The sequence below is a fragment of the Squalius cephalus genome (genome assembly GCF_949319135.1).
Source record: "Squalius cephalus genome assembly, chromosome: 19".
Lineage (NCBI taxonomy): Eukaryota > Metazoa > Chordata > Actinopteri > Cypriniformes > Leuciscidae > Squalius > Squalius cephalus.
In genome coordinates this window covers 5,988,243-6,015,046 of record NC_137140.1, presented here as the reverse complement: position 1 = coordinate 6,015,046, position 26,804 = coordinate 5,988,243, and the positions used below count along the sequence as shown (strand labels likewise).

The 26,804-nt window shown below is 37.6% G+C and overlaps 1 protein-coding gene across 2 annotated transcripts; it reads left to right on the top strand.

The window, feature by feature from the left end:
* Positions 1-1,648: 1,648 nt before the first annotated feature.
* LOC307146910 (poly [ADP-ribose] polymerase tankyrase-2) lies at positions 1,649-25,019 on the top strand. 2 transcript variants are annotated; one of them, XM_079851249.1, is made up of 27 exons: positions 1,660-2,067; positions 5,500-5,724; positions 5,884-5,979; positions 6,199-6,235; positions 6,361-6,436; positions 6,675-6,769; positions 8,321-8,387; positions 8,481-8,667; positions 8,750-8,871; positions 9,803-9,894; positions 9,989-10,067; positions 11,235-11,406; positions 12,504-12,583; positions 12,722-12,867; positions 13,904-14,069; positions 14,204-14,423; positions 15,676-15,785; positions 17,405-17,593; positions 18,613-18,856; positions 18,940-19,022; positions 20,052-20,172; positions 21,187-21,284; positions 21,526-21,600; positions 22,331-22,436; positions 22,756-22,942; positions 23,127-23,283; positions 24,131-25,019. In XM_079851249.1, the coding sequence occupies exons 1-27, from the start codon at positions 1,887-1,889 to the stop codon at positions 24,188-24,190; spliced, it is 3,471 nt and encodes a 1,156-aa protein (XP_079707375.1). In that variant the 5' UTR covers positions 1,660-1,886; the 3' UTR covers positions 24,191-25,019. The 2 variants fall into 2 exon arrangements, with proteins under 2 accessions (XP_079707376.1, XP_079707375.1); XM_079851250.1 differs by lacking the exon at positions 17,405-17,593 and having other exon boundaries at positions 1,649-2,067.
* The last annotated feature ends 1,785 nt before the right edge of the window (positions 25,020-26,804 follow it).

Here is a 26,804-nt window from a genome sequence, read left to right as displayed (position 1 = left end):
AAAATCAGGTTGAGGTCAGAATCCAATGTCAGATTGACGTTAATCTCCAACGTTGGACAGACGTTGTATTGTGGTTGAAAATGAAAATGACGTCAACCCGACTTTCATTTCCAACCAAAATGCAACCCCTGCAACAAAAATCGTCCCTTGACTGACGTTACTACTTTCTCCTCAAGGACCTTGACAGAAATTTAGTGGAGTAAAAAGTATGATAGCTATTTGTCTTTCAAATGTAGTGAAGTTAAAGTAAAAAGTTTCCTGAAAAAATAATACTCAGGTAAAGTGCAGATACAGTACTCAGTATACTTAAGTACAGTAGCCCACTCAAGTAAATGTACTTTGTTACTGTCCACCTCTGTTGGTCTGTCTTTGCGTAACGAGATACCTCTCAAAACCAATTGAGGTGCCTTCCTAAACATATTTTTGGGCATCATCATGCGTGACGAGTCAGCTTAGATTCCTACAGAGGGCACCTGTCGGCTCAGATACTACATTGAGCTATTCCAATCTCTGAATGTTGTAGTCAAATAGTGATCACAAACCACTGTATTTTGTCCGTCATGAACAGCTCTGAGAAAAGTCACACCATGTGACAACGCTGTGCTCTTTCAATATACTGACAAACTAAGCGGAATTAATTTGGAAATACAATGGAGTTGAAATAGCAGAATACCTGTCATATTCCGGGGTAAACTGTGAGCAACGAGTTTGTTAATCGGTGGCTATGCTTCTGTTGAAGTCAAAAGCCCGCATTGTTTAAGTATATTTTTTAAATGAATCGTGTTTATCAACCGGATTCCTGGTGGACAAAACTACATTACCCATGATTCTGCAAAAAGTCTCCACCAATCAGAGAATAGTTCAAAATAAAACACCAAGAATAAATCTCCCTATCTACCATTTTTTAACGCGGAAGTAAGGTGTTTTCGGTGAATGTGCGAGACTTCAGATTTATTATGAGAAATAACGAATATATAAAAGTGCATTAAACTGTAAAACTGTTTGCTCTACAAGCCAGCATGTTTATAATTAAGACAATACATTAAAATAATATGGTAAGTAATTACCAGTTTGCAATATCAAGCAGCATAACGAGCTGTGTTGTACAGCTTAAAGCTAAAGATTACTGGAAGCGAATGATACTGGAAGCCAGACACAATAACATTTCAAATGGCCGATGCCTATTCTTAACTGAAAAATAAGGTGGATAACCTCTCAAACTTTAAAACAATACTTTTATAGGCCTATCTGTCATTTGCATTTTGATTGTGTCATTTGCAATGCATCATGGTTGTCATAGTTCTTTCCCTCATCTTGTAGCCTATCTTTGTCTTTTGTCTTTCCCAAAACCAACTATGGTCGCAAGTTCCGTCGTTACCAATAGAGTTCAATGGAAATTGTGATCATAGTTGGCCAACGATCCAATAGCATATATTTTGGGAAACGCAGCCCTGTTTGGTTTGGTTCCTTTTTTTAAAAATCTTAATGGGGAAAATTCAAGGAGAGTATAGGGAGAGTATTTTCCAAGAACGAAGGCCACTGAAAAATGTAGGGGTGCACAGTTGTTGCATTCATAATAAATAAATACATATGGTTGCACTATTATTATTCTGACTCATACGTGATCAATAAGAGACCAGTTTTGAGCCACAAAGCCCCGCCTATTCCAAGATACACGTTCTCGTGAATTGACATGCTATCCGTTCCTAACATTTCTGTGATTTTGAGACACAGTTCTGTTAGACACACTGAATCATTTCTTCTCTTCTAATGGATGTTTCAGAAAGGTTTTAACTGTGGAGATCCGCGCCTCTTTCCTGCCTTCATGTCAAGCCTTGGGAATAGTGTGTATTCCACATTTCCCACTCTCTGCCCCTAGCTTGTCCATGTCGCTCCGGCGCTTTTCGGGGCTCACGGAGAGCTCCGGGTCTGCCGAGCCGAGCAGGGAGTTGTTCGAGGCCTGCCGGAGCGGAGACCTGGAGCGGGTGAAGAAGCTCGTGTGCCCGGAGAATGTGAACAGCAGAGACACGGCGGGCAGGAAATCCACACCGCTGCACTTCGCTGCTGGTGAGTACCACTGTTTAATTTATTCTATTCTATTCTATTCTATTCTATTCTATTCTATGCGTTTTATTTTCTAAAACAATATTATGTTTTCTATTTCTTACTGTATTCTAGGCTATTCATTTATTTTCTGTTCTGTTCTATGATTCTATGCTATTTGTATCATCGTCAATAATATCTTTTATTACTGTACAATTTGTATTATTTCCCCAATACAATTGTATTTGCATATCATCATTAATAATTAATCAACTAAAAATGACAAAAGCTTCTTAGCCTAATTTATACAGGGTTTTTGAGATTACTGAATTTTTTTTTTTGTTGATGTTAGTGTTAAATTAAGTTGGCTACTAAGAACACCATGTGCTTATAAAATCACATATTGTCATCGTTATTGTCATTGTAATTTACATAATACACTGTTAACAATGTATATGTATATGTATATATATATATATTCACTAAACTACTAATACAGGTAACACTAAGGTCCCAGTACTAGTTAAGGTTAACATTAACTAACAATGAACTAACAATTTGTTACAGTATTTATTTGTCTTTGCTAAGTAACATTGGTTCAGTATTTGTTCATGTTAGTTCTGGTCTGTTAAATAATATCAAATGATTTGAATAATGTATTAGTTGTGAAATTATATAAACTAAGACTAATAAATGCTTTAGAAGTATTTTTCACTGTTAGTTCAGGTAACTAATGTAGTTAAGAGATAGTTCACCCAAAAATGAAAATTCTGTCATTACTCACCCTCATGTCCTTCCAAACATGTAATTTTCATTCATCGTCTAAACACAGATGAAGATATTTTTGATGAAAAATCCGTGTATCATTCGTTCAGTTGCGTAGCTGTCAATAGAGGGACAGAAATCTCTCAGATTTCATAATCCGTGTCATTCGTTCAGTAGTTTTTTGATTTAATATTGAAAATAGAAAAATGAGAAAACAGTTCCTTTTTCGTTTTTTTCATTTTTTCCAAAAAAACGAAAAACAAGATTTCAGCTTGATTTTTGTTATTTTGTTCTGAGGTAGAAAAATTGATAAACAGCTTGAATATTCGATTTCTACACGTGGGCGGGAATGAAACGCCCCTTTCCTCTGATTTGTCAGCCGAAGATCAAACTGCTCCGTCTTCAGTTCTTCCTCAGTTCCGCACAGCAGAATAAAAGTCCTCCGCTGCTGCAGCTGATGTGCGGATTCTTATCAAGGGGGTAATCTTTCAGAAAAAACTGAAGCTTCCCCGGGGCCGCCATTGATTAGCAGACCCCCACCTGCTGTTAGCATTCCATTGACTCCCATTCATTTTGGCATCACTTTGACAGCGAATAACTTTACATCTGAGGCGTTTAAAGACTCCATTTGTCCATTATTTATTTCTAAAGAAACACGAAAATGTATAAAAGGCTCCATTACCTTGTATCTTACGTTATAGCCCCGTAGAAGCAGTTTTTGTAAAAATAGGCTAACGATTGCTTCATAACCACGCGACTCTCTGTCGCACAGTAGAGAAATTACAGTATGGACAGGAGAGAAGCTCGCAGGCAATCGGGGGGACGTGGAGTCAAAATGACAAAATTTGCAAAAGTTGTTCCTGCTCCTAGCTCATGGACACCTCCTACTCACACTCTCCGTCTCTGCAAGTTTCGGAAGGGATGATTCAAATTTCTCTTGGCACAGCTACTAGAAGAGAGACAGGTTGCTTACGTCACATCTACGTCGTCAAAGCTCAGTTTGAGTCTGCGCAGTACGCTCAGCCATCAGGAAGTGAGTGCTTCCAGAGAATGTCTAATAGGAAGAGAATTGGTACTCTCTGGTTACTTCCGGTTTCTGGACTGGCTGCAGTAACACGTCTCTGTCCATGCGGGGGCGCTCGCAGGCGAGTGCAGAATGAATGGAGGTCTATGCCCATCAAAATCCACTTTTCTCAGGATATAATTTTTTGTCTAGTAATTTGAATGTTGTATTCGAAAGGAGATGCAAAGAAATTACACCTTGTGTTCGATTTTTTAGAGTCACTTATTTGCTTTAAAAAGTCTTTTAAAATGTCAATGACGTCATACACATTGTACGACCAGAGATACTGCTTTACGGCAATCCTTCAGTCACTCTGGTGCTTTCGCGCTCTGCACTTTCTTTTCTCTCGAGGCATCGACAACACAGCTGACACAGGTAAATACACGTGCTAGAAGAGTTTTTGTTTTGTTTGTTTCTGGTCCCGCTTCGGATGCCACGATGCCATCAAGCGGTATCTCTGGTCGTAATCAGTCCTTCACTGACCAATCAGCGTTCATTAGCAGAATGCTAGCGTGTTATGGGCAACAACAACTCAACCTGTACGAAATCGAAAGGACATAAGTACTCGTTCATTCAACTTTCGACCTATAACCCATGTTGAACTTGCAAAACCTACAATAATTTCTGAGATTTCTCAACGGCAATCAGGTGAAAGAGACAAATTTAGCCGTCTAGCCCCATAGACTCCCATTCAGTCTGCGCTCGCCCGAGATCACCTCCAGTGGAATTCTAATGGAACTGCAACCAAGATCGATACAATGGGGCTAATAGGAAGTGCCAAGGCTCTCCGTAGACGGGCTCTGGTGCTTCTAATTGAGTTCACTTTTCTCCGTTGAATCCAATGGGGTCGCTGTGTCCATTTCTTTTACTGTCTATGATTCTGATCTCGTTTATTGCAACTACATTTCATCGTTTTCTCATCAAACAACCAGACTAACGAATGGCTCGACACAACTTCTTCTGTGTAGATATAAATTCACCAAAGCTTTGCATCAGTTGTTAAATGACGGCCATTAGCATGGTCTCCCTCGCCCAGTAAATAAATAAAAAATTATATAATTAATTGTACATTTAAATTATATATTTTAAACACTAATACAAAAATGAAAGAATAATGCATTGACTAGCCTATATAATAGGCTTAATGTTCACACATGAACTGCCATTAAATCAAAAAACGACTGAACGAATGATACACGGATTATGAAATCTGAGAGATTTCTGTCCCTCTGATGACAGCTACGCAACTACCACTTTGATGGTTCAAAAAGTTAGTAAAACTAATCAATATGAATTGAGCGGTTTAATCCAAATTTTCTGAAGAGACTGTCACTTTATATGATTAACAGATTGAATTTAGACTTTTATTCACATATTCATTCATCAACTTACACAGTTGTGGTAAACAGAAGCTCAAGCATGTTCGCTTGACGTGCGAGAACCAGTGAGGTTCATTCTTGTGTTACTCAGCACGTTTGAGCTTCAGCAAGAACCAAAGAGGTTTGTTATCGCACATCAAGCAAGTTCGGTTGAGCTTCTGTTTATGTTCGCTGATCAATGTTAATATGTGAATAAAAGACTAAATGAAATATGTTCATCATATAAAGCGATGGACTGTTCTGTGGCAGGTTTTGGCCGTAGAGATGTGGTGGACTACCTCCTTCTAAACGGTGCTAACGTGCACGCCTGCGATGATGGTGGTCTCATCTCGCTGCACAACGCCTGCTCTTTTGGTCACGCTGAGGTCGTCAACCTGCTTCTGCAACACGGGGCCGATGCCAACTCCAGAGACAACTGGAATTACACCCCACTCCACGAGGCTGCCATCAAGGGCAAGATCGACGTCTGCATTGGTAAAACCTGGAGCCTCTCAGACCTTCTAGTAACAAAGATTACACTATAATTTACATGCATTCATAATAACCTGTTTTGATGAGAAAAGTACGTCAAACGTGGATCTCATTTGTATGTAGAGTGTATAATGCTGTTTGTGTCATGTTTGTCATTGGTAGTTTTACTACAACATGGTGCTGAGCCAACCATCCGAAACACTGATGGAAGGACAGCGCTTGACTTGGCTGAAGCTTCCACCAAAGCTGTGCTGACCGGTGAGTGAGCTCTTGAACCTCTTAAAGCTCTAGTCCACAGTCTGATTCAATGTGATGAGAGAGGAAGACTGGCTGCTGGGAAATGATACAAACTTAAGCCTCATTGTACAGTGCAAACAGTAATATAGCATAGCCTACATAGGCTACAGTATATAAGTTCAAGAGTAAAATTTTGGTAAATAATGGATAAGAAATGACTTAATTCTTTCTTAAATCTAGGTGAATATAGAAAGGATGACCTCCTCGAGAGCGCAAGGTAATAACAATTTAAGCTCAATATTGTTCAGGAGACCTGAGGAGAGATGAATATTGCTAAGCTAAATTGCTGTCGTGACTCGCATTGTTCTTTTAATTGACTTGCCGCTCATTGCTTTTATACAGAAGTGGAAATGAAGAAAAACTGATGAGCCTCCTCACACCATTAAATGTGAACTGTCACGCTAGTGACGGAAGGAAGGTGATTTATTAAATTATAGTTCATTTATATGTTGCCTCAAATTTTGCCATCTGTTTGACAGTGGGATTGTTAATGTAAAACCATCTTCAAATGTTCTCAACATTACTGAGCCACTCAAATAAAACGTAATGTAGCCAGACATTTCATACAGTCTGTAATAGTTCTAGGTTCTACATGCATCTTCATTTAAATAATACTTTGCATATGTGTTTCTGAATGGATTGTTTGTTGGTTGCAGTCCACCCCTCTGCATCTGGCGGCGGGCTATAATCGTGTGAAGACAGTGCAGCTGTTGTTGGAGCATGGAGCCGACGTGCACGCTAAAGATAAAGGGTGCGATGTCTGTGTTGAGTGTGACTTAAAGTGCCGTACAAGTTAAGCTCTATGCTGTCAGTTAGCACAGAAATAGATTGCCTTCAGTTTGTAAAAAAAACTAAAACAAATAAAACTTCTGTTTACAGTAATACACTTAAAATGGACGTAAGACGCTCCACAGGCATAATTCCAGCCTCTTTTACCACCTTTATAGAGATGCACAGAACCATAATGGCCTCTGCTGATTCTGCAGCCAGTGAGATTGCATGCTCAACATTTAAATTGGAGGTCGACTGATACTAGTTTGGCCCATGCTGGCCGATAACCGGTTAATCTACACAAACGCTATATCATTGAAAATAGATACGTAACATGAATTGTATGTATACTCTCTCACTTTATTTCCTTCATTTTTAGAACACTTGATTATCTAATCAAAATAACAAAATATGTATTACAGTGGCGATAAAAAAGAGCTGAAGTTGAATGCGTTTCTGATATGTTTATGTTTCTGTCGGCTGCATGACGATGCAGTTTGCTTTCTCACATCACTAGCTTTAAATATGCAACTTCGCTTGATAAATAAGCGACCAGCTGGATATAAACTAGCCTAATGCAAAAGGATGGTCACAACAATTGTGTCATTAAACATTTGGGTCAGTCTTGCTTGTCACATTGTGTAAACTGCTTGAGGTACTAGTAATGTTAGCGTCCTCTAGCGTTCTCCAATAATGCAGCATCTAGTCAACAAATGAATTACCTTGATATGAAAACAGTGTACATACCGTTTCATTGTCTGTTTTAAATCCGCATCTGAATTATCCCGCTCTGTGCAGCGCAGCCTCACATGTAAAAACAAACACCACAAGGCGTTAGTGATAGTTTTTATCTCGCCTCTAGAGGCCGCTCTCGTGCTGTATAATGACAGTGCACCCTTCTCAGCCGCTCCAGCAATGTTGGACACATTCCGGAAAAACTATCGGTATGGATTTTTGCCGATTTATCAAAATCGATCAAGCGGTTGACCTCTAATTTAAATAGTCTGGCTCAGTGTTCTGTTGCACGTCACCAGAGTTCCTCTGAAACCCTCCACCTCCCCCAGCTCCACCTGCCTAGATCTGCTACAGGATTTATGTATGCCTATTCATTAAGCAGCAGCATATCTTACATGCTCACATAGTATTTATGTGAGTTTTCGTGATCAAGAGTTGTCATGATTGAAACATGATTATATATTAATTTATTTAGATATTGGCCATAACATGCAAATAATTAAAATCGTCCAGAATTTTAATATTGGTGCATCCCTAGTTAAAAAAATTGGATGTACAGACAAGGTTGATATTCAATTCTATTACACTAGTCTCATGTTAACTTAACTTGTATAATTGTGGCTATACTTTTGGAACAGTGTGTATATCGTCCCCTAGACTTTCTTTGTTTGTTCTTGAAATCTGAGGAATGTGTCAAATGTGACTTAAATTTGAACCCAAAACATTCTGATAAAAACCGTCTTCTTTCATTGTTGTAGTCACTAAACCTATCTTACACTTGGCCTTGTGTTTACAGTGATCTTGTGCCTCTTCATAACGCCTGTTCATACGGTCACTATGAGGTAGCTGAGTTGCTTGTAAAGGTATTCACATGTTTTTTGTGTGCTTTCTTGTTCTGAGTTCTCTCATTTTAGTTGACGTGGTAACTACACTCCATCTTTTCCTTCATTCCGCAGCATGGAGCCTGCGTCAACGCTATGGACCTGTGGCAGTTCACACCTTTGCACGAGGCAGCCTCAAAAAACCGAGCGGAGGTCTGTTCTCTCCTGCTCAGCTACGGGGCCGACCCCACCTTCCTCAACTGCCACAACAGGAGCGCGATGGACCTGGCCCCGAACACCCTGCTGAAAGAGCGCCTGGCGTGTAAGCGTCTGACTGCTACTAAGATTAGCTAATGTTTTGTTTGCTGCGTGAATGACTGATGGGGTGTCTCTCTCTGATGCAGATGAGTTCAGAGGTCACGCTTTGCTGCGGGCGGCACGTGAGGCGGACATGGCCTGCTTTAAAAAACACCTCTCTCTTGAGACCATCAACTTCAAACACCCTCTAACCCAAGAGACAGCTCTAGTAAGGCTAGTTTTATTTTTATTTTTTATATGTATTATATATAAATAAATAAAAAATGTAATTATAACATTTTCAAGGTTAGATTTTTTTTGAAAGAAGTATCTTATACTGTCCAAGTTTGCATTTATTTGATCAAAAATACAGTAAAAAATTAAATTTAAGTTTTCTATTTAAATATAAATGAATGTAAATGTAAAAGCTCAAACAGTAGAGCGCTGGCGCTTGCAACGCCGAGGTCATGGGTTCGATTCCCAGGGAAAGCAAGAACTGATAAGAATGTAAATGTGTATCTTGAAATGAAATGTAAGTCGCTTTGGATAAAAGCGTCTGCCAAATGCATAAATGTAAAAGCTAATTGTTTAGCAGCAATTACTTTTCTGGTTTCAGTGTCATGGAAATCTTTCTAAAATGCTGATTTGTTGCTTAAGAAACATTTCTTATTATCAGTGATAAAAATTGTGTTGCTTTATATTTTTGTGGAAACCATGATACATTTTTTTCAGGATTCTTTTATCAAATAGAATAAATAAAATAATTATTTTGTGCAAAAGAACAGGATTTATTTGAAATAGAAATATTTTACATTATAACATTATAATATATATATATAATGTTATAATGTCTTTACTGTCAATTGAATGCACCCTTATTAAATATAAGTATTAATTCCATTCAAGGTAAGGCCTTCTTTTTCTGGAAATATTTTCTTATTTATAATCACAATTTTTTTAAAGACTCAACACAATGACTGTATAAAAGCATATTTACAACTATTAAATCCTATTGAATGAGCCACGATTGAAGAGGTTCAAAACATAGCTGATATGCACACACCAGTGAATGCTACAATTAAACACAAACCTTCTAAAGAATAGAGATTTTTATAGATCTTCAAGTGAATAAAAGAGGTTTCTGTGATTGTCTTTGATAGCACTGTGCCTCCACGTCACCCTATCCCAAGAGGAAACAGATCTGTGAATTGCTGCTCAGGAAAGGAGCCAACGTCAATGAGAAGAACAAAGAGTGAGTCAGTCGCGTTGTTTGGGTTTGCAGAGGGTGTCTTAATGATCGTGTATCATATTCAGTAATGGCTTCTGGATCTCTGTCTTTCACACAGCTTCCTCACACCTCTGCATCTTGCCGCGGAGAAGTCCCACAATGACATCATCGAGGTGTTGGTGAAACACCAGGCGAAAGTAAGTGAGATTTTTCAGCTGCAGTAAAACATACAGAATTAAACATGGGCTCCACAAATGTTATTTTAGCATCACAGTTATTCTGTCAGCCTTTACTTATGCCATCAGGATGAAAATACTTGAATCTGTGATTCAACACATAACGAATTAATAACTCAAATGAACTAACAAATTAATAATTAATACAAACTATTCAACTACTATAAGTATATCCACCCTTACAAACAGTACACTCACATTTACATTGTACTATATAGTGCTATTCTATACTATGTAGCAACTCCTTAATTGTTATATCATCAAAAATATGTAAACTATTTAATCGCCCGGCAATATATTAAAAGTTAAATATAGTACATCCTGCTTTACCTGCATACATACAGTATGCTCACGTAAAGCAAAATATATTATACACCAAATCTCGGCTGCGTGATTCATATCTTCATATCTTCGTAAAAGGTAAACTGTATTATCGCAGAGCTCTCTTTATAAAATTGTATATATATTTTTTACATATATACAGTATACTCACATTGGGTGATATATACAGTAATATATAGCAAATCACAAACGCTTGACTTATTTTGTTGCAAAAATGTAGCTATACTATGGCACAGCTCTTTATGTAACATTCACTAAATAAGTATGTCCAACTTTATCCGTATGCATACAGTATACTAGCTAAGTCTAAAAAAAAAAGATATACATATATATGGCAAATCTCAACTACTTGATTGCATGTACCGTTGCAAAGTGTAAACTATATTTTACCCCAGCTCTAATCTGCTAATTGCGACTATAAGGCATGACGATATTAAGATATTATAAACATTAACATCCAGATTATCTGTAAAGCTGCACTGAAACAATGTGTATTGTAAAAAAGCGCAATACACACATTTTACTTGACTTGTGATTGAACATGAAATCAAAATCCATTTTTATAATACAGATTTCATCAGTACACAAACCAGTGACTCAACCAGTGACTCAACCAGTGACTTCCCATATCTCAACCCCTACATGTTTTGTCTTGTTGAATATCCTGTTTCAATCGTAAATACATCGAATTATTTTGATATGCCCCTCAGTTTGTAAAAACAAAGAAAACAGTAATGCAAAACTGAAAAAGTGCTTTCCCCGTGAACGTGTTGTTGTGATGTGCAGGTGAATGCAGTAGATAACCTTGGTCAGACAGCGCTTCACCGTGCAGCTCACTGTGGTCATCTGCAGACCTGTCACATGCTCCTGAGTGCTGGATGTGACCCACTCATCACTTCTCTGCAGGGCTTCTCACCCTCTCAGATCGCCAGTCAAAGCATTCAGGAGATACTGCAAGGTCGTTCCAAATCTGTATGACTTTCTTCTGTGGAACACAAAAAAAGAAATTTAGCAGAATGTTTATGCTGTTTCATTTTTCACTTGTATGGAAAAGATCAGCATGAATTTGTGTTTTGTTTACAATTGTATAAAGGAATACAGGATTGGAATAAGAATGCTAAAAAAATGTTTAAACTAATAGTTTAAAGTGCCCCATTATGCATTATTTCAGAAATGACCTTTCATGTAGTGTGTAATATTGCTGCTTGTGAATGTAAAAGATCAAAGTGCATGACAAATGTAATTACTGCTTTCCAAACGAAAGAACTGAAACAGCCTGAAACGAGTCGTCAGTAATTCCAGTCGTTCTTCCTGCACGAACAAAGTAGATTTGTAACTAATTTGCATAATGCCAGCCTATGTTCGTCATCATTGGCTGCCTCCTTTGAGACCCTGAGGAAGGTTTTTAAGCCGAAACACGTCAGTAAATTGTTACATAAAATTTTAAATTCTCTTCACCACAAATGTTGCGGCTGCCTGAGAACAACATCTGCTTTGACCCGCCCTCAAACACTGTAGTTGTAGCTGAGACTGGAAGAGTTTGATTCGTGTTGTCGACATGTCGAGAAGACGCTGTTTTCTGCTCTGCAAAAGCAAATCCTCTCAGCTACTTCTTCCAATGTTTCATTACCGGACTCGGGCTCAAATTGATACGGTAACGGTAAAACTGATGCCATTTTTACTGTTCGTATCACTGGAAGCCTCCGGAGCTGAGATTCAGATATATTATTCAGTGTAATGTGTTCATTTCCGACACACACAAGCAGTATAACGGTCAGACTGAGCCATTAGACCAATAAGAGCAGAGGAGGCTCTCGGAAAGGAGGCAATTAGAGAAACTAAATCCTTTATTGAACTGTTTCAGGCACTGTGAGAAAAGAGCTGATGCTGCAATGTATATTATGAGAAAATGTCAGTGTTTTTTTTACCTTGAATGCATGTAAACCGATTGTAGGAGACCTTTAAAATAACATAATCAGGGCACTTTAAAATAAACACAAAGCACATAAACATATCTTCTTTTTTTTACCTTGCTTATTGTTTTTTTATTCCTAGAGGGAACATTTACAGGCAACTCAGACACAGACAGGCAGCTGTTAGAAGCCTCCAAATCAGGAGATCTGGAAGTGGTGAAGGTGAGGACTAAAAATACACCAAACAGCGTGAGATGATCAATTTTCCCCCCTTGTAGTTGTGAAATCATTATGAAGTCGATTATACCAGATTCCCATGTTAGGGCTGATAAATTGTTTTTTTTTTACCTCTCCTTGTAGAAGCTCTGTACTCTTCAGAACGTGAACTGTAGAGACGTGGAGGGAAGGCAGTCCACACCCCTGCACTTTGCGGCGGGCTACAACCGTGTAGCTGTGGTGGAGTATCTGCTGCTGCACGGAGCCGATGTGCACGCTAAAGACAAGGGGTGAGATGACAAAAGGGAAGGGGGGGGGGGTTGGCTGGTTGAGTTGCGTTAGTAGTGTGTTGTCGCATGTCCAAGAGACGCTGTTTTTTCCACCCCAGATCTAATGCAGTTAGTGTAAGGGCCGTGACATTTCCAAAACATGCTGGAAGCGGTTGACCAATCACAACATACTGATCCAGCCAACCAATCAGAGCACATTGAGCTTTTCAGAAGGAGGGCCTTCATTGAGACAGGAACTAAATAGAGCGTTACTGACAGACTGAGAAGATAGGAGCTGCAACGATGTCAAATATGTCAAAAAATTAAATAAAGTGATTTTTAAACATTCAAGCAGGATGACCTATTCAAGTAGATCCCAAAAACAAAATCAAGACTTTGAACAAGGGTGTAATATGTCCTCTTTAATGAATCAGTCAAAATGACTCACAGATTTACAAGTTAATGAATCAGCAGGTTGAATTAACGTCGGAATCACTTTTTATGAAAAGGTCAAATCAAGCTCTTTATTGTCATTATTATACAGATTGTTTTAATACCTTGCAATGTTGCAGCATTCAAATAATTAAAAAAATATACATGTACATGTTTTTTTCTGATTAAACAGAAATAGACTGTGGAAATGTATTTTTATTTATACAAAACAAACAAACAAATGAATAAATCTATAAATCAGATAATCTAGTAAAGTTTTTCAACGAATTTCATAAACAATTTTTTATATACATTTATAATGTTATACTTTGTTTTATATTGCCTTGGTAGTAAATTACAAAAAAGCGTAATAACTGCTGCGAGGGTGTTTCTGAGGGAGTGACGACAAATTTCACATCATTCTCTCCATATTTTTCCCCTCTTTTGGAAAGTTGTGGAAATGCTATCATGTTTTTTTTTTTTCGCTATTAGGTAATGGGAATACAAAAATGATATTTGTTATCTCCTGTTCACCACACCCAACTATGACGACTTCTGCTTATGAGAAATGTGAAAACGACCCATTGGTTTAAGTAAGATGATGTCTCTGTTCTGTGCTGCATAGTGGCCTGGTCCCCTTGCACAACGCCTGTTCCTATGGGCATTACGAGGTCGCTGAGCTCCTCGTCATTCACGGTGCTGTGGTTAACGTGGCCGACCTGTGGAAGTTCACCCCACTGCACGAGGCGGCCGCCAAGGGCAAATATGAGATCTGCAAACTGCTGCTTCAGGTATTGAAGAGCTCCGACTGAATTTGGCTTTGAATTGAAATAATTTCTATTAGCAATGGCAGCAAAGTGATGGAGGAAGCACTGTGTTCAGTGCTATGTTCACTACAGTATAACAAAGTAATTCCTTGACACAGCATGGTGCCGACCCGACCAAAAAGAATCGAGATGGAAGCACCCCTCTGGACTTGGTGAAGGAGGAGGATACAGACATTCAGGATCTGCTCAGGGGGGACGCAGCGCTGCTGGACGCCGCTAAGAAAGGCTGCTTAACTCGCGTTAAAAAGCTCTGCACTCCAGACAACGTGAACTGTCGAGACACGCAGGGACGTCACTCCACTCCGCTGCACCTCGCTGGTAGGTGTAGGTCAAAGTTTCACTCTTGACATGAATGTGTCTCTTATAGTGTTTGACCAATAAGGTTTGCTGATGCTGATACAGATATCCGGCCGATATATACATTAAAAATGTTATCACACAATTGATTTAAAAAATTGTAAATAACACGCACAACGTTTTTGCAATAAAACTATTATATTTACTGAAATATTTATCAATTTGAAAAAGGTGAACTTGATATACAAGTAATCTGTTAAAACAGCAGGTACTAAACTACAGATTTATACACAAATAAAGACATTTTTAAAAATGTATAAATAATAAAGAGAGTAAACAGACTTACTAGATTACAGAGCGCACTTTAGTTAAAACACTAATTATGCATACAGCACATATTGAATGGGTCGGAATCTAATATGCACAGTTGATTTAAAGACAAAACCAGAACCTGGAGACCTTTTCAAACATTCTGGCTTTGTAACGCCTGCCCCATTTGCATTTGTAATCAGTTTATGGCTAATAGTGGAGCGGCTAAGTGCTTATGTTTGGCAGAATCGTACAGTTTATGATACAAGCGTGAAAATTGGCATGAGCAGTCTCCATGGGTCACTTGACAAGAAAATTGTCCGAGCCACTTGAAATTTCAAGATGGCGGCCATTTTTCAAGATGGCCGACACCTTAGTGGAGCAGTTAAGTGATATAGTGGTTTATTTGGTGATGCAAGCATGAAAATTGGCATGAGCAGTCTCTGTGGGTCACTTGACAATAAGCCACCTACAGCTACTTGAAATTTCAAGATGGCGGCCATTTTTCAAGATGGCCACCACCTTAGTGGAGCAATTAGGCTCAAAAATGGCCGCCATCTTGAAATTTCAAGTAGCTGTAGGTGGCTTATTGTCTAGTGACCATCAGAGACTGCTGATGCCAATTTTAATGCTTGTATCACCAAATAAACCACTATATCACTTAACTGCTCCACTAAGGTGTCGGCCATCTTGAAAAATGAAAAATCTTGAAATTTCAAGTGGCTCGGACAATTTTCTTGTCAAGTGACCCATGGAGACTGCTCATGCCAATTTTCACGCTTAAATCATAAACTGAACGATTATATCACTTAGCCGCTCCACTATAAGTGCAAATAGTCATTAAAAAATTGACTTTAGTGAACTTTACAAAACGTGCTCAAATAAATGATTAAAATATCTGAAATATGAACAAATTGAAAAAGTGTATTTTCATGTTGGTGGTGTTTGTTTTCTGTATGATTAGCTGGCTATAATAATCTGGAGGTGGCTGAATATCTGCTCCAGCACGGGGCAGAGGTGAACTCTCAGGATAAAGGTGGTCTCATTCCCCTACACAACGCTGCATCTTACGGGGTGAGTACTGCGTACACCAAACATGATCAGTTATTTTCACATTTTATTCTACGACATAAAACACACCAGTAATACCCCACTCGTGATGTTTAAAGCTTTTACGTGTCTTGAAAATGTAGTTGCTAACAAGTGGCAAAATGTTGCTACAAAGGTTGTCGAGGACATTAAACGTCATCACCTGAACAGGTAAACTCATCTACTCTCTTTCAGAGCCCTGTTGAGTTTATAATCGCAAATGGAAAATGTTTTTTTTTAATTCATTAAAGACTGAAAGAGTTGTTGGAAGCTTATTGGTTGTGACGTTGAAGTTGAGAGACCGTGGAATAGAAACATAATGTAATGTAATTGTATTTAGGCTTCAAAATTGAAAAAAGTTGTGTTAATTTGTGAAAATTATCTTGATGAACAAAACATGCAAGTATCATAAACTTTTGTTGATCACAGAGCTTATTTTTTGTAATAGTTGAAAAGGCAAAGGAAAAATTGGGTTTTTGTCGAGGGAACCAGTGTGATGCTAACTTCCAAAATATCTCATCACTGCACCAGTCTATCAAAAGTCTGATAGTCTGTAGTGTGAAAGTCAACTGAACATTCTTGATTTGTTTTGGTAAAAATCAGTTTCCCTTCCTCAACCTTTTCCCTTTTCCCAGATATCTGCAATCTTATAAACATTTCTTAAAGGAATAGTTCAGTCAAGAAATGTTTCACCAATATGTCTTCCCAAACCCGTCTGGCTTTCTTTCCTCCATGGAACACAGAAAGGGACTTTTATTTTTTTAAAGAATCAAATTTTTTGTTCCAAAAATGACAGAGAAGCACCATAAAAGTAATCCATAAGATTCCAATATAGGGGTGAGCAGGGCTCACTGCCAGGACTTTTACGTGCTTTTCCCAAATCTCGGAAGTGACCTCGACGTCGGGTTAACAGTAGCCTAAGCCATCAGGCAAGTGTTATTTAAATAAACTCCTGATGTACTTACAAACTTTCCAATGCCTCGTTTTATGAGTACAGAACCTATTTGTACTACTGTAGAAGTTCGGTACCATTCTGGGCATTATTAGTGGGGTAATTTACCAGATACATCCTAAGATCCATTAGCGCCTGCGCTAAGCCATCCGGCTGATATCTCTAAATAAGCTCTAACTTTAATAATGTTCGACAAAGGGAAAAAAGGCTTCTGGGGGGATGTTTGGCTCGAGGTCATGGTGCAAAGGAGGTTGATTTTACTCCGAACCATCCCTTTAATGAAACAAAACCACATAATTGTACTAGACATGTGAAATTAATGTGGGAAAAAATAAATACTCTGAACCGTAGTTGATTTACACAAAGAGAGAAAGTCAAAGTTTTAGGTTGTGCACAGCTCTCAAATCTCATTTCAATCGCATTTTCAAATTTGGCACCAAAAATGGTCAGTCATACATGTTTGGAATGACAGTTTATAGTTGTGCAGGTGTTGTGTTCACCTCCTCATATGTAATAATAACCTGTTGGGGAAGGGGAAAAGGTGCAGTGCCGTTTGGCAGCCATGCATAGACATATTCATGCAGCAACTTTCGTCAGGAAGTGAAAGAGACACCAACCCGAGAGCACGACCGCTCCATGTGTTTCATTGCAGCATGTGGATGTGGCCGCTTTGCTCATCAAGTACAACGCATGCGTCAGTGCCACAGATAAGTGGGCGTTCACCCCTTTGCACGAGGCGGCGCAGAAAGGCAGGACCCAGTTGTGTGCACTGCTTCTAGCTCACGGGGCCGACCCCACGCTCCGCAACCAGGAAGGCCAGTCGCCGCTGGACCTCGTGACGGTATTCACTCTTTCTGTGTGCTTATTGGACAAGCCACATCGGGGAAAGAAGATCTTTCTCCTCGTCGCCAACCGCTTATCTACCGTTCTGTTCATTTTCTGCACGTCTGATACAGTTAAGCCTTCTCAAGCCAAACTTCTTTTAATCATGCCAGGGAGAATTATCCCTTAGTTTTTTATGTCATAAATATGTCTGTTTTATAGGGTTGGTACTTTTCTTTTTGTGTATTCAGTGCTTGAGGAGGCTTACTGATCATTCCATTCAACATTGCCTGAAAATACTCCACATTTGCACATGCAGTAACGTCTGGAGTGGGAAATATGCCTGTCTGATGCCTGGACGAAGATATTTAAAGGGATAGATCAACCAAAAATGAAAATTCTGTCATCATGAATGCAGCCTCATGACATTTAAGTTTTGAAAGGAGCAGCTTGAACATTCTTTAAACTAAGGCTGCAACTAACGATTAGCCAATTAATCTAATGATTATTTCCCCCCGATAAATCTATCAATTATTTTATGATAATTAATCCTTTGTTTAACTTACCAATAAATAATAACTGAATCTTTTGCCATGAATTTTCTTCTTTTTTTTTTCAATATTTTCCCATAAAAATACTTCCCAACATAAAATATAAGGTGAAAAAGAAAATATAAAATCTAGTTCAAAATATTAACAAAACTATAATAGTATATCAATGATACTAAAATAACACTGGGGTGATTAAATGATGACAAAATCTTCATTTTTGTGTCAACTATCCCTTTAACCAAGGATGCATGCCAACAGCTTGCTTAAATGAAATGAGCATTTTCACTGGTCTTGTATACAAATGCTTCCTTATTTGCATTTTTGTTGCTGAACTCACGGTCTACATGCTTGAGATCTGACTGACACTCAAATAAGTTTGTGACTAAATGCGAGTCAGTTTGGGAGACCTGCAGTCTTGTCTGTCTCAAGAAATCGGTCGTTACTTAATTGTTTGGGACTTTCTGATGTTGCGCATCTCTGTCTCTAGACGGACGATGTGCGAGCCCTCCTCACGGCAGCCATGCCTCCTTCAGCTCTGCCGGCGTGCTATAAGCCCCAGGTTATCAGCGTCTCGACGTCTGTGGGAGTCGTGCCATCCACTCTCAGCTCGAGTCCCACTCTCTCTTCAAACTCCAGTGTGGACGGCCAGTCCGGGACCTTCCCCGAGATGACCACACTTCTGTCGTCTTCTGGAGCCGAAGGGGCCGTAGGCATACAGACGAAAGAGGGGGGTGGGTTAATTCAAGATTCATGCTTGTAGCAATTATTTGGTGACTACTGACAGCTTTCTGTAAATAACCTGTTGGTTTTTCAGGTCTAGCTATGGAGTTGAGTATCAGCCAGTTCCTTCACAACCTGGGCCTGGAACATTTGCTGGAGATCTTTGACAGAGAGCAGGTAATTGCTAATGTTTCAATGTTTATTATAGTGTGTTGTAGTCAAAACCAGCTCATTCAAGTCCAACTTTGAGTATGAGTCAAGACAGAGTTCACAACAAGACCTTGAGTTTTAGAGTCGGAGTAAGACTACAACACTGGCAAAGCTACTTTGAAACTTTAGCTTGTTAAGCTAAAAGCAAAACACTGAACGGGTTTTGAATGAATGAACAAGATCACAATATCAAACCTGAACAGGTAAATTTAGCTAAATACAACAATAACACCCTAATTTATCTGTATCTAAATTATTTTTGTGAATCTTTTGATTTACATGAACTGTCCGAAAGAAACCATTGATTAGAATGAATGAGACTTTCCAATGCTACATATGTGAGAGTAGCATTGGAAATGCTACAATGCTTGCCTTTACTGTGCAACAAATGGGACAGATAACATTTTAGGATGAACTGATTCACTAGAATGAAACTGACTTTCCAATGCCACATATGTGATTGAGAACCATTTAGGGTGAACTGATTCACTAGAATTAAACTGATTTTTCAATGCTACATGTGTGAGAGAGAACCGTTTATGATGAATCAGTTCACTAGAATGAATCAGACTTTCTAATGCCACTTACAGTATGTGAGAGAGAACTCTTTACGATGAACCAATTTACTAGAATGAATTACTTTCCAAAGTGACATATCAGAGAGAGAGAACCATTTTGATTCAGTAGAACACCACTTATGTGAGAGAGTACCACATGGGATGAACCGATTCACTAAAATGAATCAGACTTTCAAAAGTGGCATGTGAGAGAGAATGTTGTAGGATGAACCGATTTACTACTGTACAACCTGTAGCAAAAGACTTAAATATTTGTAATCTGTTAATCTTTAATTAATTTCCCCCAAAATATGTTTTAGCTTCAGAACTGACTGAAATATATGAAATATGATTATAGATACTCTAGAGGAACACGATGTTGAGGTCTTGCTGATCAGTGGATTAATACATTAGTCACATGCCTGGTTTGTGTCGTTAGATAACTCTGGACGTCCTGGTGGAAATGGGACACAAAGAGCTGAAGGAGATCGGTATCACCGCTTACGGTCACAGACACAAGATCATCAAAGGAGTGGAGAGACTTATGAGTGGACCTCAGAGTAAGAGCCTCTTCTTTCATCTAGAACAGTTCATTTGAGAGAATGCTTAATTAGAGAGAGGCTTTAAAGATCACTTTGATCTGTTTCCACTGAGAACTCTGCTTGACGTTGGATCTTTTTCTCAGAACAAGCTGCTTTTTTAGTGGGGTCATTTTATGCATACGTTTATTTACTTATCCTGAAGTCAACTTTTAATGTTAAACAAAGTTATAATGTCAAAAATGATTTCATTTTACATCCCCTCTATCAGCATTACAGTTAAACGTGATGTTTTTTTTAAAGATTCTTACTCTCACTCTCACACGCATTTATGTTTTAGCAAATATTAATATATGTGATTGATTGCAATTAATTTAATGATTTGATTAGCATATAGTTTAGGGATGCCCCAATATGAAATTTTTGCCCGATTCCGATAACCAATGATTCTTTATATTTGAAAGCCGATAACCTCTATATTGGCCGATAAATCTAAATCCGAGTTTTTATGTATTTTTTGAGAGCCTGATTACAAAAACAAAAGTCTCACCGTTAAAATGTCCCAAGCACACAATAATAATGATGTTCTCATTATAATTTTATGTAGCCTACATGACGTAGCCTACATGCACGTTAACTGTACTTATACAGTTAATCACTTCCTTTTTTGAAGTGATTCCAATCAAATTTCAAGCAATTCAAAACCATCATGTTGAACTGCGCATCTGAAATTTCTCAGCTGAAGGAAATAATTCGTTATTTATCGGCTTTAATATATCTGCCAGATTTTTTTATTGGGCCGATAAGGATAACATTCAGAATGAACATATACTAATATGGTGACCAATATATCGTGCATCCCAAATATAGAATTTTTTTTATTGAAAGCTCTAATACAAACTAACTGTACAGTAAATAATTGTAATTATTTTCCACCCTTTTTGCTTTGATTACTCATATGACCCTTTAAGATCGTAGCTGAAGCTTTTGTTTTGCAGATTAATTTGCACTTAAATATTTATATCCCCATCTCAGGTTTAAACCCTTATTCTACCCTGAACACGACCAACAGTGGAACAATACTGATAGATCTGTCTCCAGACGACAAGGAGTTTCAGTCTGTTGAGGAGGAGGTAGAGTTTTGTTCATATTTGATCAGCATCTGCCTCAGCCCCTTAGAAATATTTGTTTAACATAATCACAATCTTGTTATCCATAAGTGTACTAGGAGAATCCAGTAATAGGGCATGTACACGTTCAAGTGGCTTATGAAGCCATATACAAATAAGTGTCCTTGGACAGAATGTGTAGAATAATTATTAAAACACAGAGGACGTACTTTGTTTACTTTGGTTCTCTTGTGTCTCTGAACAGATGCAAAGCACAATAAGGGAACACAGGGATGGCGGCCATGCGGGTGGGATTTTCAACAGATACAACATTGTGAAGGTAAGAGATTTGGATGTCTTCATAGTTTTTCTCTTCTTTTTTTATATTAGGCTGTTCTTAAACTGTGGCTGCTTTGTTTCCACACCGCTTCCCTGCCTCTGCATGTGTCTTTTCACATTGCATTACTTCCAGGGTTTCAAACAGTCATGGAAAGCCCAGAAAAAAGTCATGTAAATTAATAAAATTGTATATACCTTGAATGCAATCTTAGTCCCTTTGGATAAATGCAAATCTTAGTCTCGTTTAAATTTGAATTTTTTTAGTTGTGCTGTTCCAAAATATTTCCTTGTTCTTTTATTCATGTGAAGTAAAACTTATGTGTGTATCGTGTTCTTCAAAAAGTCTCTCTTTTTCCATATCAAACCAAAAAATGTGGCATTACAATGCCCCTGGCCAAGAAACTCTTGGTATAATAAAGAAAACGCGTTATAATATTTTGTTAACATTTGTTAATGCATAAGGCATCGTGAACTAACAAGAAACAATACTTTTACAACATTTATTAATCCAGGTTAATGTCAATTTCTACATTTTTTTACATTTCAAGTTATATAAATTATTATCAACAACAGACATTATTTTAAAATGAACAATTATATATTTATAAATTAACATTAACCAAATGGTTTATTGTTGCTAGTTCGTGTCGTTTAGTTCAGTAGTTCATGCCTAATGCGTTAATGTTATCAAATTAAAAAGTGCCACTAAAATCTTTTCTTTTTGGTCCCAGATCCAGAAGGTGTGCAACAAGAAGCTGTGGGAGAGATACACTCATCGCAGGAAGGAGGTTTCTGAGGAGAACCACAACCATTCCAATGAACGCATGCTGTTCCATGGTGTGTGTGATCTGTCTATCCATACAAGGCCTGGTGTAAATGACTCATTCATTCACTGCTATTCTCAGTAGGGCTGTAACAACTAATTGATCATTAAAATAATCAAAAATAATAAGACTTTTTTGAGCCAAAATTCATAGTAAATAGTACGAATTGTGACCAATAATTTAATCAAATAATATTTTTTTGGACCCCCCCCCCCCCCCCCCCCATTTGTTTAATCGATTAACCGAAGAAATAATCGACTGATTAATCGATTATCAATCGTTAGTTGCAGCCCAATTCTGATCACATTGAAGAGACATTTCTGCTTTCCCAGGTTCACCGTTCGTAAACGCCATCATTCACAAGGGCTTCGATGAGAGGCACGCGTACATTGGGGGAATGTTCGGGGCCGGGATCTATTTTGCGGAAAACTCTTCCAAAAGCAACCAGTATGTTTACGGAATAGGAGGAGGAACAGGTTGCCCTCTTCACAAGGACAGGTCATGTTACGCGTGTCAGAGGTGAGATGAGATCCCGTTACAGCGAATGGAGGCCAGGGCTCTCATTTAAGTGGCTTCACGTTTCCCAGCACTAAGTGTTTTTTCAGCAATGTGTTCTTTTCCAAAACCTTGAGGTGAAATTGATTTCCTATTTCCTTTCTAAAGTGCTCATGCTCTTGATTTTGGCTCTGTCTACCCATCCCAGGCATCTTCTGTTCTGCCGCGTGACTTTGGGAAAGTCCTTCCTGCAGTTCAGCGCTATGAAGATGGCCCACTCGCCACCAGGACACCACTCAGTCACTGGCCGGCCCAGTGTCAACGGTCTTGCTCTGGCTGAGTACGTCATCTACAGAGGAGAGCAGGTAATACAGAATTATCTATCTGTAGTCAACACGAAATGGCAATCTCAAACCCATTTTAATTCTGAGACAAAAAGTATAGGCCAGATTTTTTATTTTATTTTTGCGTTTTACTCGGATCGCGAAAGTGAGTGTTTCATATTAGAATGAAGCAAGAATCATTCACAATTTCTTCATAAAATGTAAAAGTCTATTATTCTAAATAATACTGCAAATATTTCTACAAAATTAAACTAAAGTTTCCCATATTTATGTCATTCAACTCCACACTTCCGTTCAAAAGTTTGGGTCTGCTCACCAGGGCTGTATTTATTTGATCAAAAATACAGTAAAAAGAGTGATATTGTGAAATATTTTTCTCAATTTAAAATACCTATTTTCTATTTGAATATATTTTAAAATGTAATTTATTCCTGTGATGCAAAGCTGAATTTTCAGCATCATTACTCCAGTCTTCAGTGTCACATGATCCTTCAGAAATCATTCTAATATGCGGATTTGCTGCTCAAGAAATATTTTTGGTTATTATCAATGTTGAAAACAGTTTTTGCTGCGTAATATTTTTGTGGAAATGATGATGAATAGGTGAATAAATGAATATTGGTGAATAGGAAGTGCAAAAGTAGAGCATTTATTTGAAAAATAATTTTTTTTTGTAACACTAAATCTATTTACTGTCAATTTGGATCAATTTAATGCTTTCTAATTGAATACAATTAATTGCTGTGAAATATAATTGCTATATATATATATATATATATATATATATATATATATATATATATATATTGTATATTGACAGATTCTATCCTGTGAAACTAATACTACATTTGTCATTTTGCATCCCAAGGCTTATCCGGAATATTTGATCACATACCAGATCATCAAACCGGACGGTTCTACAGATTAACACACGGGTCTTTGCGTCTCAGACGAGAGAAACTGCTTGTTTACTGCATGCAATTTTTATACAATGTATAACGTTATTCTCTTCCTACAGCTGTCTGCTTTTGTCTCATTTACAGCAACTTTATTGATGAAATGTCCGACAAACTGGCCTCACCAGTTCAGTCACTAACACTGGTTACAAAAGTTGCATTTCCTTTCCTCATCCATCACAAAGTTTACTTATTTATTTTACAAAGACAAATGTATATATTTTGTACTAATTAATTTATCGATGTTTGTATCATAAGAGATCTATGCCTGAGATGTAAATGTTTGCCACTATCCTGCAGTTTTACACAAGGTGAGTACAGGGATTTTTCTGACGCATCAGACCAATTGAAAAGCATCTAGTATTCAAGATAAAGATGATTTGGCAGAACAGGATGAGACTTAATCCAAATATAAAATGATCTAGAAATGTCTTCTTGACAGTATTGTTGCTCTCCAAAAAAAGTATGAATTTAACTTTCAAAAAGACACCGTCATCCCACAGGATGTCCCATATTAATGCAAGTGTTTAGTTGCTGAACTGTTTAACAAGACAACTTAATATTTGCTTCATTCTCAGTCTGCAACATATTGGGTGCTTGAAGGAAGTGTTTCTGGATTTTGATATGAAGATGCTTCTTTCTTTTTTTTTTTTTGTTAGAAGTTCAGAAGTATTTGTACCCTGTTGTGCATGATCATGTCAGTTTTTCCTCATGTAATGTCATGTTAATGATGTGTTACTATGTCCTACAAACAACGGCGTCAACAACAGTACGATCAAATAAAGAGACGCTTTTTATCAACCTCTGGTATTGTTTCTGTCGTTGTTATCCCACAAAGTGAACCTGTTCCTCCATCTCAGTGCAGCAGTCATTTGTGAAACTAACAAATGACCAACAGGAGGCACTATTGTGCTTTAGTTTGGGTGAAACTGAAAAGCCAAAACTTTAAACCTTGTGTAATGTACCAAGGCATTTACATGGTAAATTATATTTAAAAAGATACTTAAAAGAATAGCGTGATTTTGCCTTTTAGTGCAAAGTTTGGGTTAAATGCAAGCTCCAATCTCTACTCTAAAAACGAATGAAAGCTACACAGAAACTATGATAACATAAATGATTTTTAGCTACCATGGTAGTCTTTGTTAGGATTTCTCCCATGATATATTGTCATAAATATGGACAATGCTTGTTTTGTTTTTATAAATGATTATCCGTTCACATTTTCAAAATGAATTTGCCCTGTTATCTATTAAGTTATAAAATAACTTCCCTCTTGCAGCGACATCTCTTCACTTCTTTTGTGTTTACTGAAACGAGGGCGGGGCAACCTGTCACTCAAATGATATAACAGCACGAGGCTCAAAATCAAGTCCCGCACTACATTTTTTCTTGTTCGAGAAGCCAGAAAAGACTATCGCAACTTCCGTTCCTTGTGGCGTTTAGACTGTTGCCGTGCTCTGTTTGAAGTCCCTTGCTTCAGACTGTAAGTATTGCACATTGCAAATGCAATAACTACATGAGCTCAGGAAAACAGGTTGCTAATCCATGTGAATATCTGCATCTATTAGCAAGCTAGCTGCTTGGAAAAAACAAAAAAAAAAAAAAAAAAACTGAATTCATCATGAAAGAAAGATAGATGCCTGTTTTAGTGACGTTACATAATATGCATTTCAGGACAGGTTCATACACAAATTATTTACTTTTGTGCTGCAGACGTTTTCGTGAAAGTAAAATGCTTTTGAAAGAATAAGACACATTCCATAAATGCTTTTTTTTTTTGAGAACTTTTAGATAATGATATAACATAATTACTTTTTATTATTGTTGTTATTATGTCATATAATTATCTTAAAGTTCTCAATTTAAAAAAAAAAAGATATGACATATTTATGGTATGTCCCATTGCATTGGCCTTTTTGTTTGTCTCATAATATTTTGGAATTTAATAACTGAATGTGTGCAGATTGTGTGCAGTGGCATGTGTCAGGCTGTTGACAGTATTCAGTCCAAAAGTTTTCTGAAGCTGTCAGACTATCACAATGCTCATATTATTCACTCAAGGTCAAGGACATATAACAGAATAGCAGGGCTGCCAAGCTGTCCGTCTGGACAGTCTATAAGCTGTTACATTCTTTATTGTTCCTAGAAAACTGACATAAGAAGTCTCTAATGCCTGCGAAGGCTGCATTTATTTGAACAAAAATGCACTAAAAAGAGTAACATTGTAAAATATTATTACAATCTAATATGTAAATTTTAAAATGTATTCCTGTGATGCAAAGCTGAATTTTCAGCATCATCACTCCAGTCTTCAGTGTCACGTGATCCTTCAGAAATCATTCTAATGTGATTATTTGATGCTCAAGAAATATTTCTTATTATTATCAATGTTGAAAACAGTTTTTGATGCTTAATATTTTTGTGGAAACCGTGATACTCTACCATTCAAAAGTTTGTGGTAAAAAAAGAGAAAGAACTTCATACTTTTATTCAGCAGCAAAGATGCATTAAATTGATCAAAAGATTTCTATTTCAAATAAATTCTGTTCTTTTGAATTTTCTATTCATCAGAGGATCCTGGAAAAT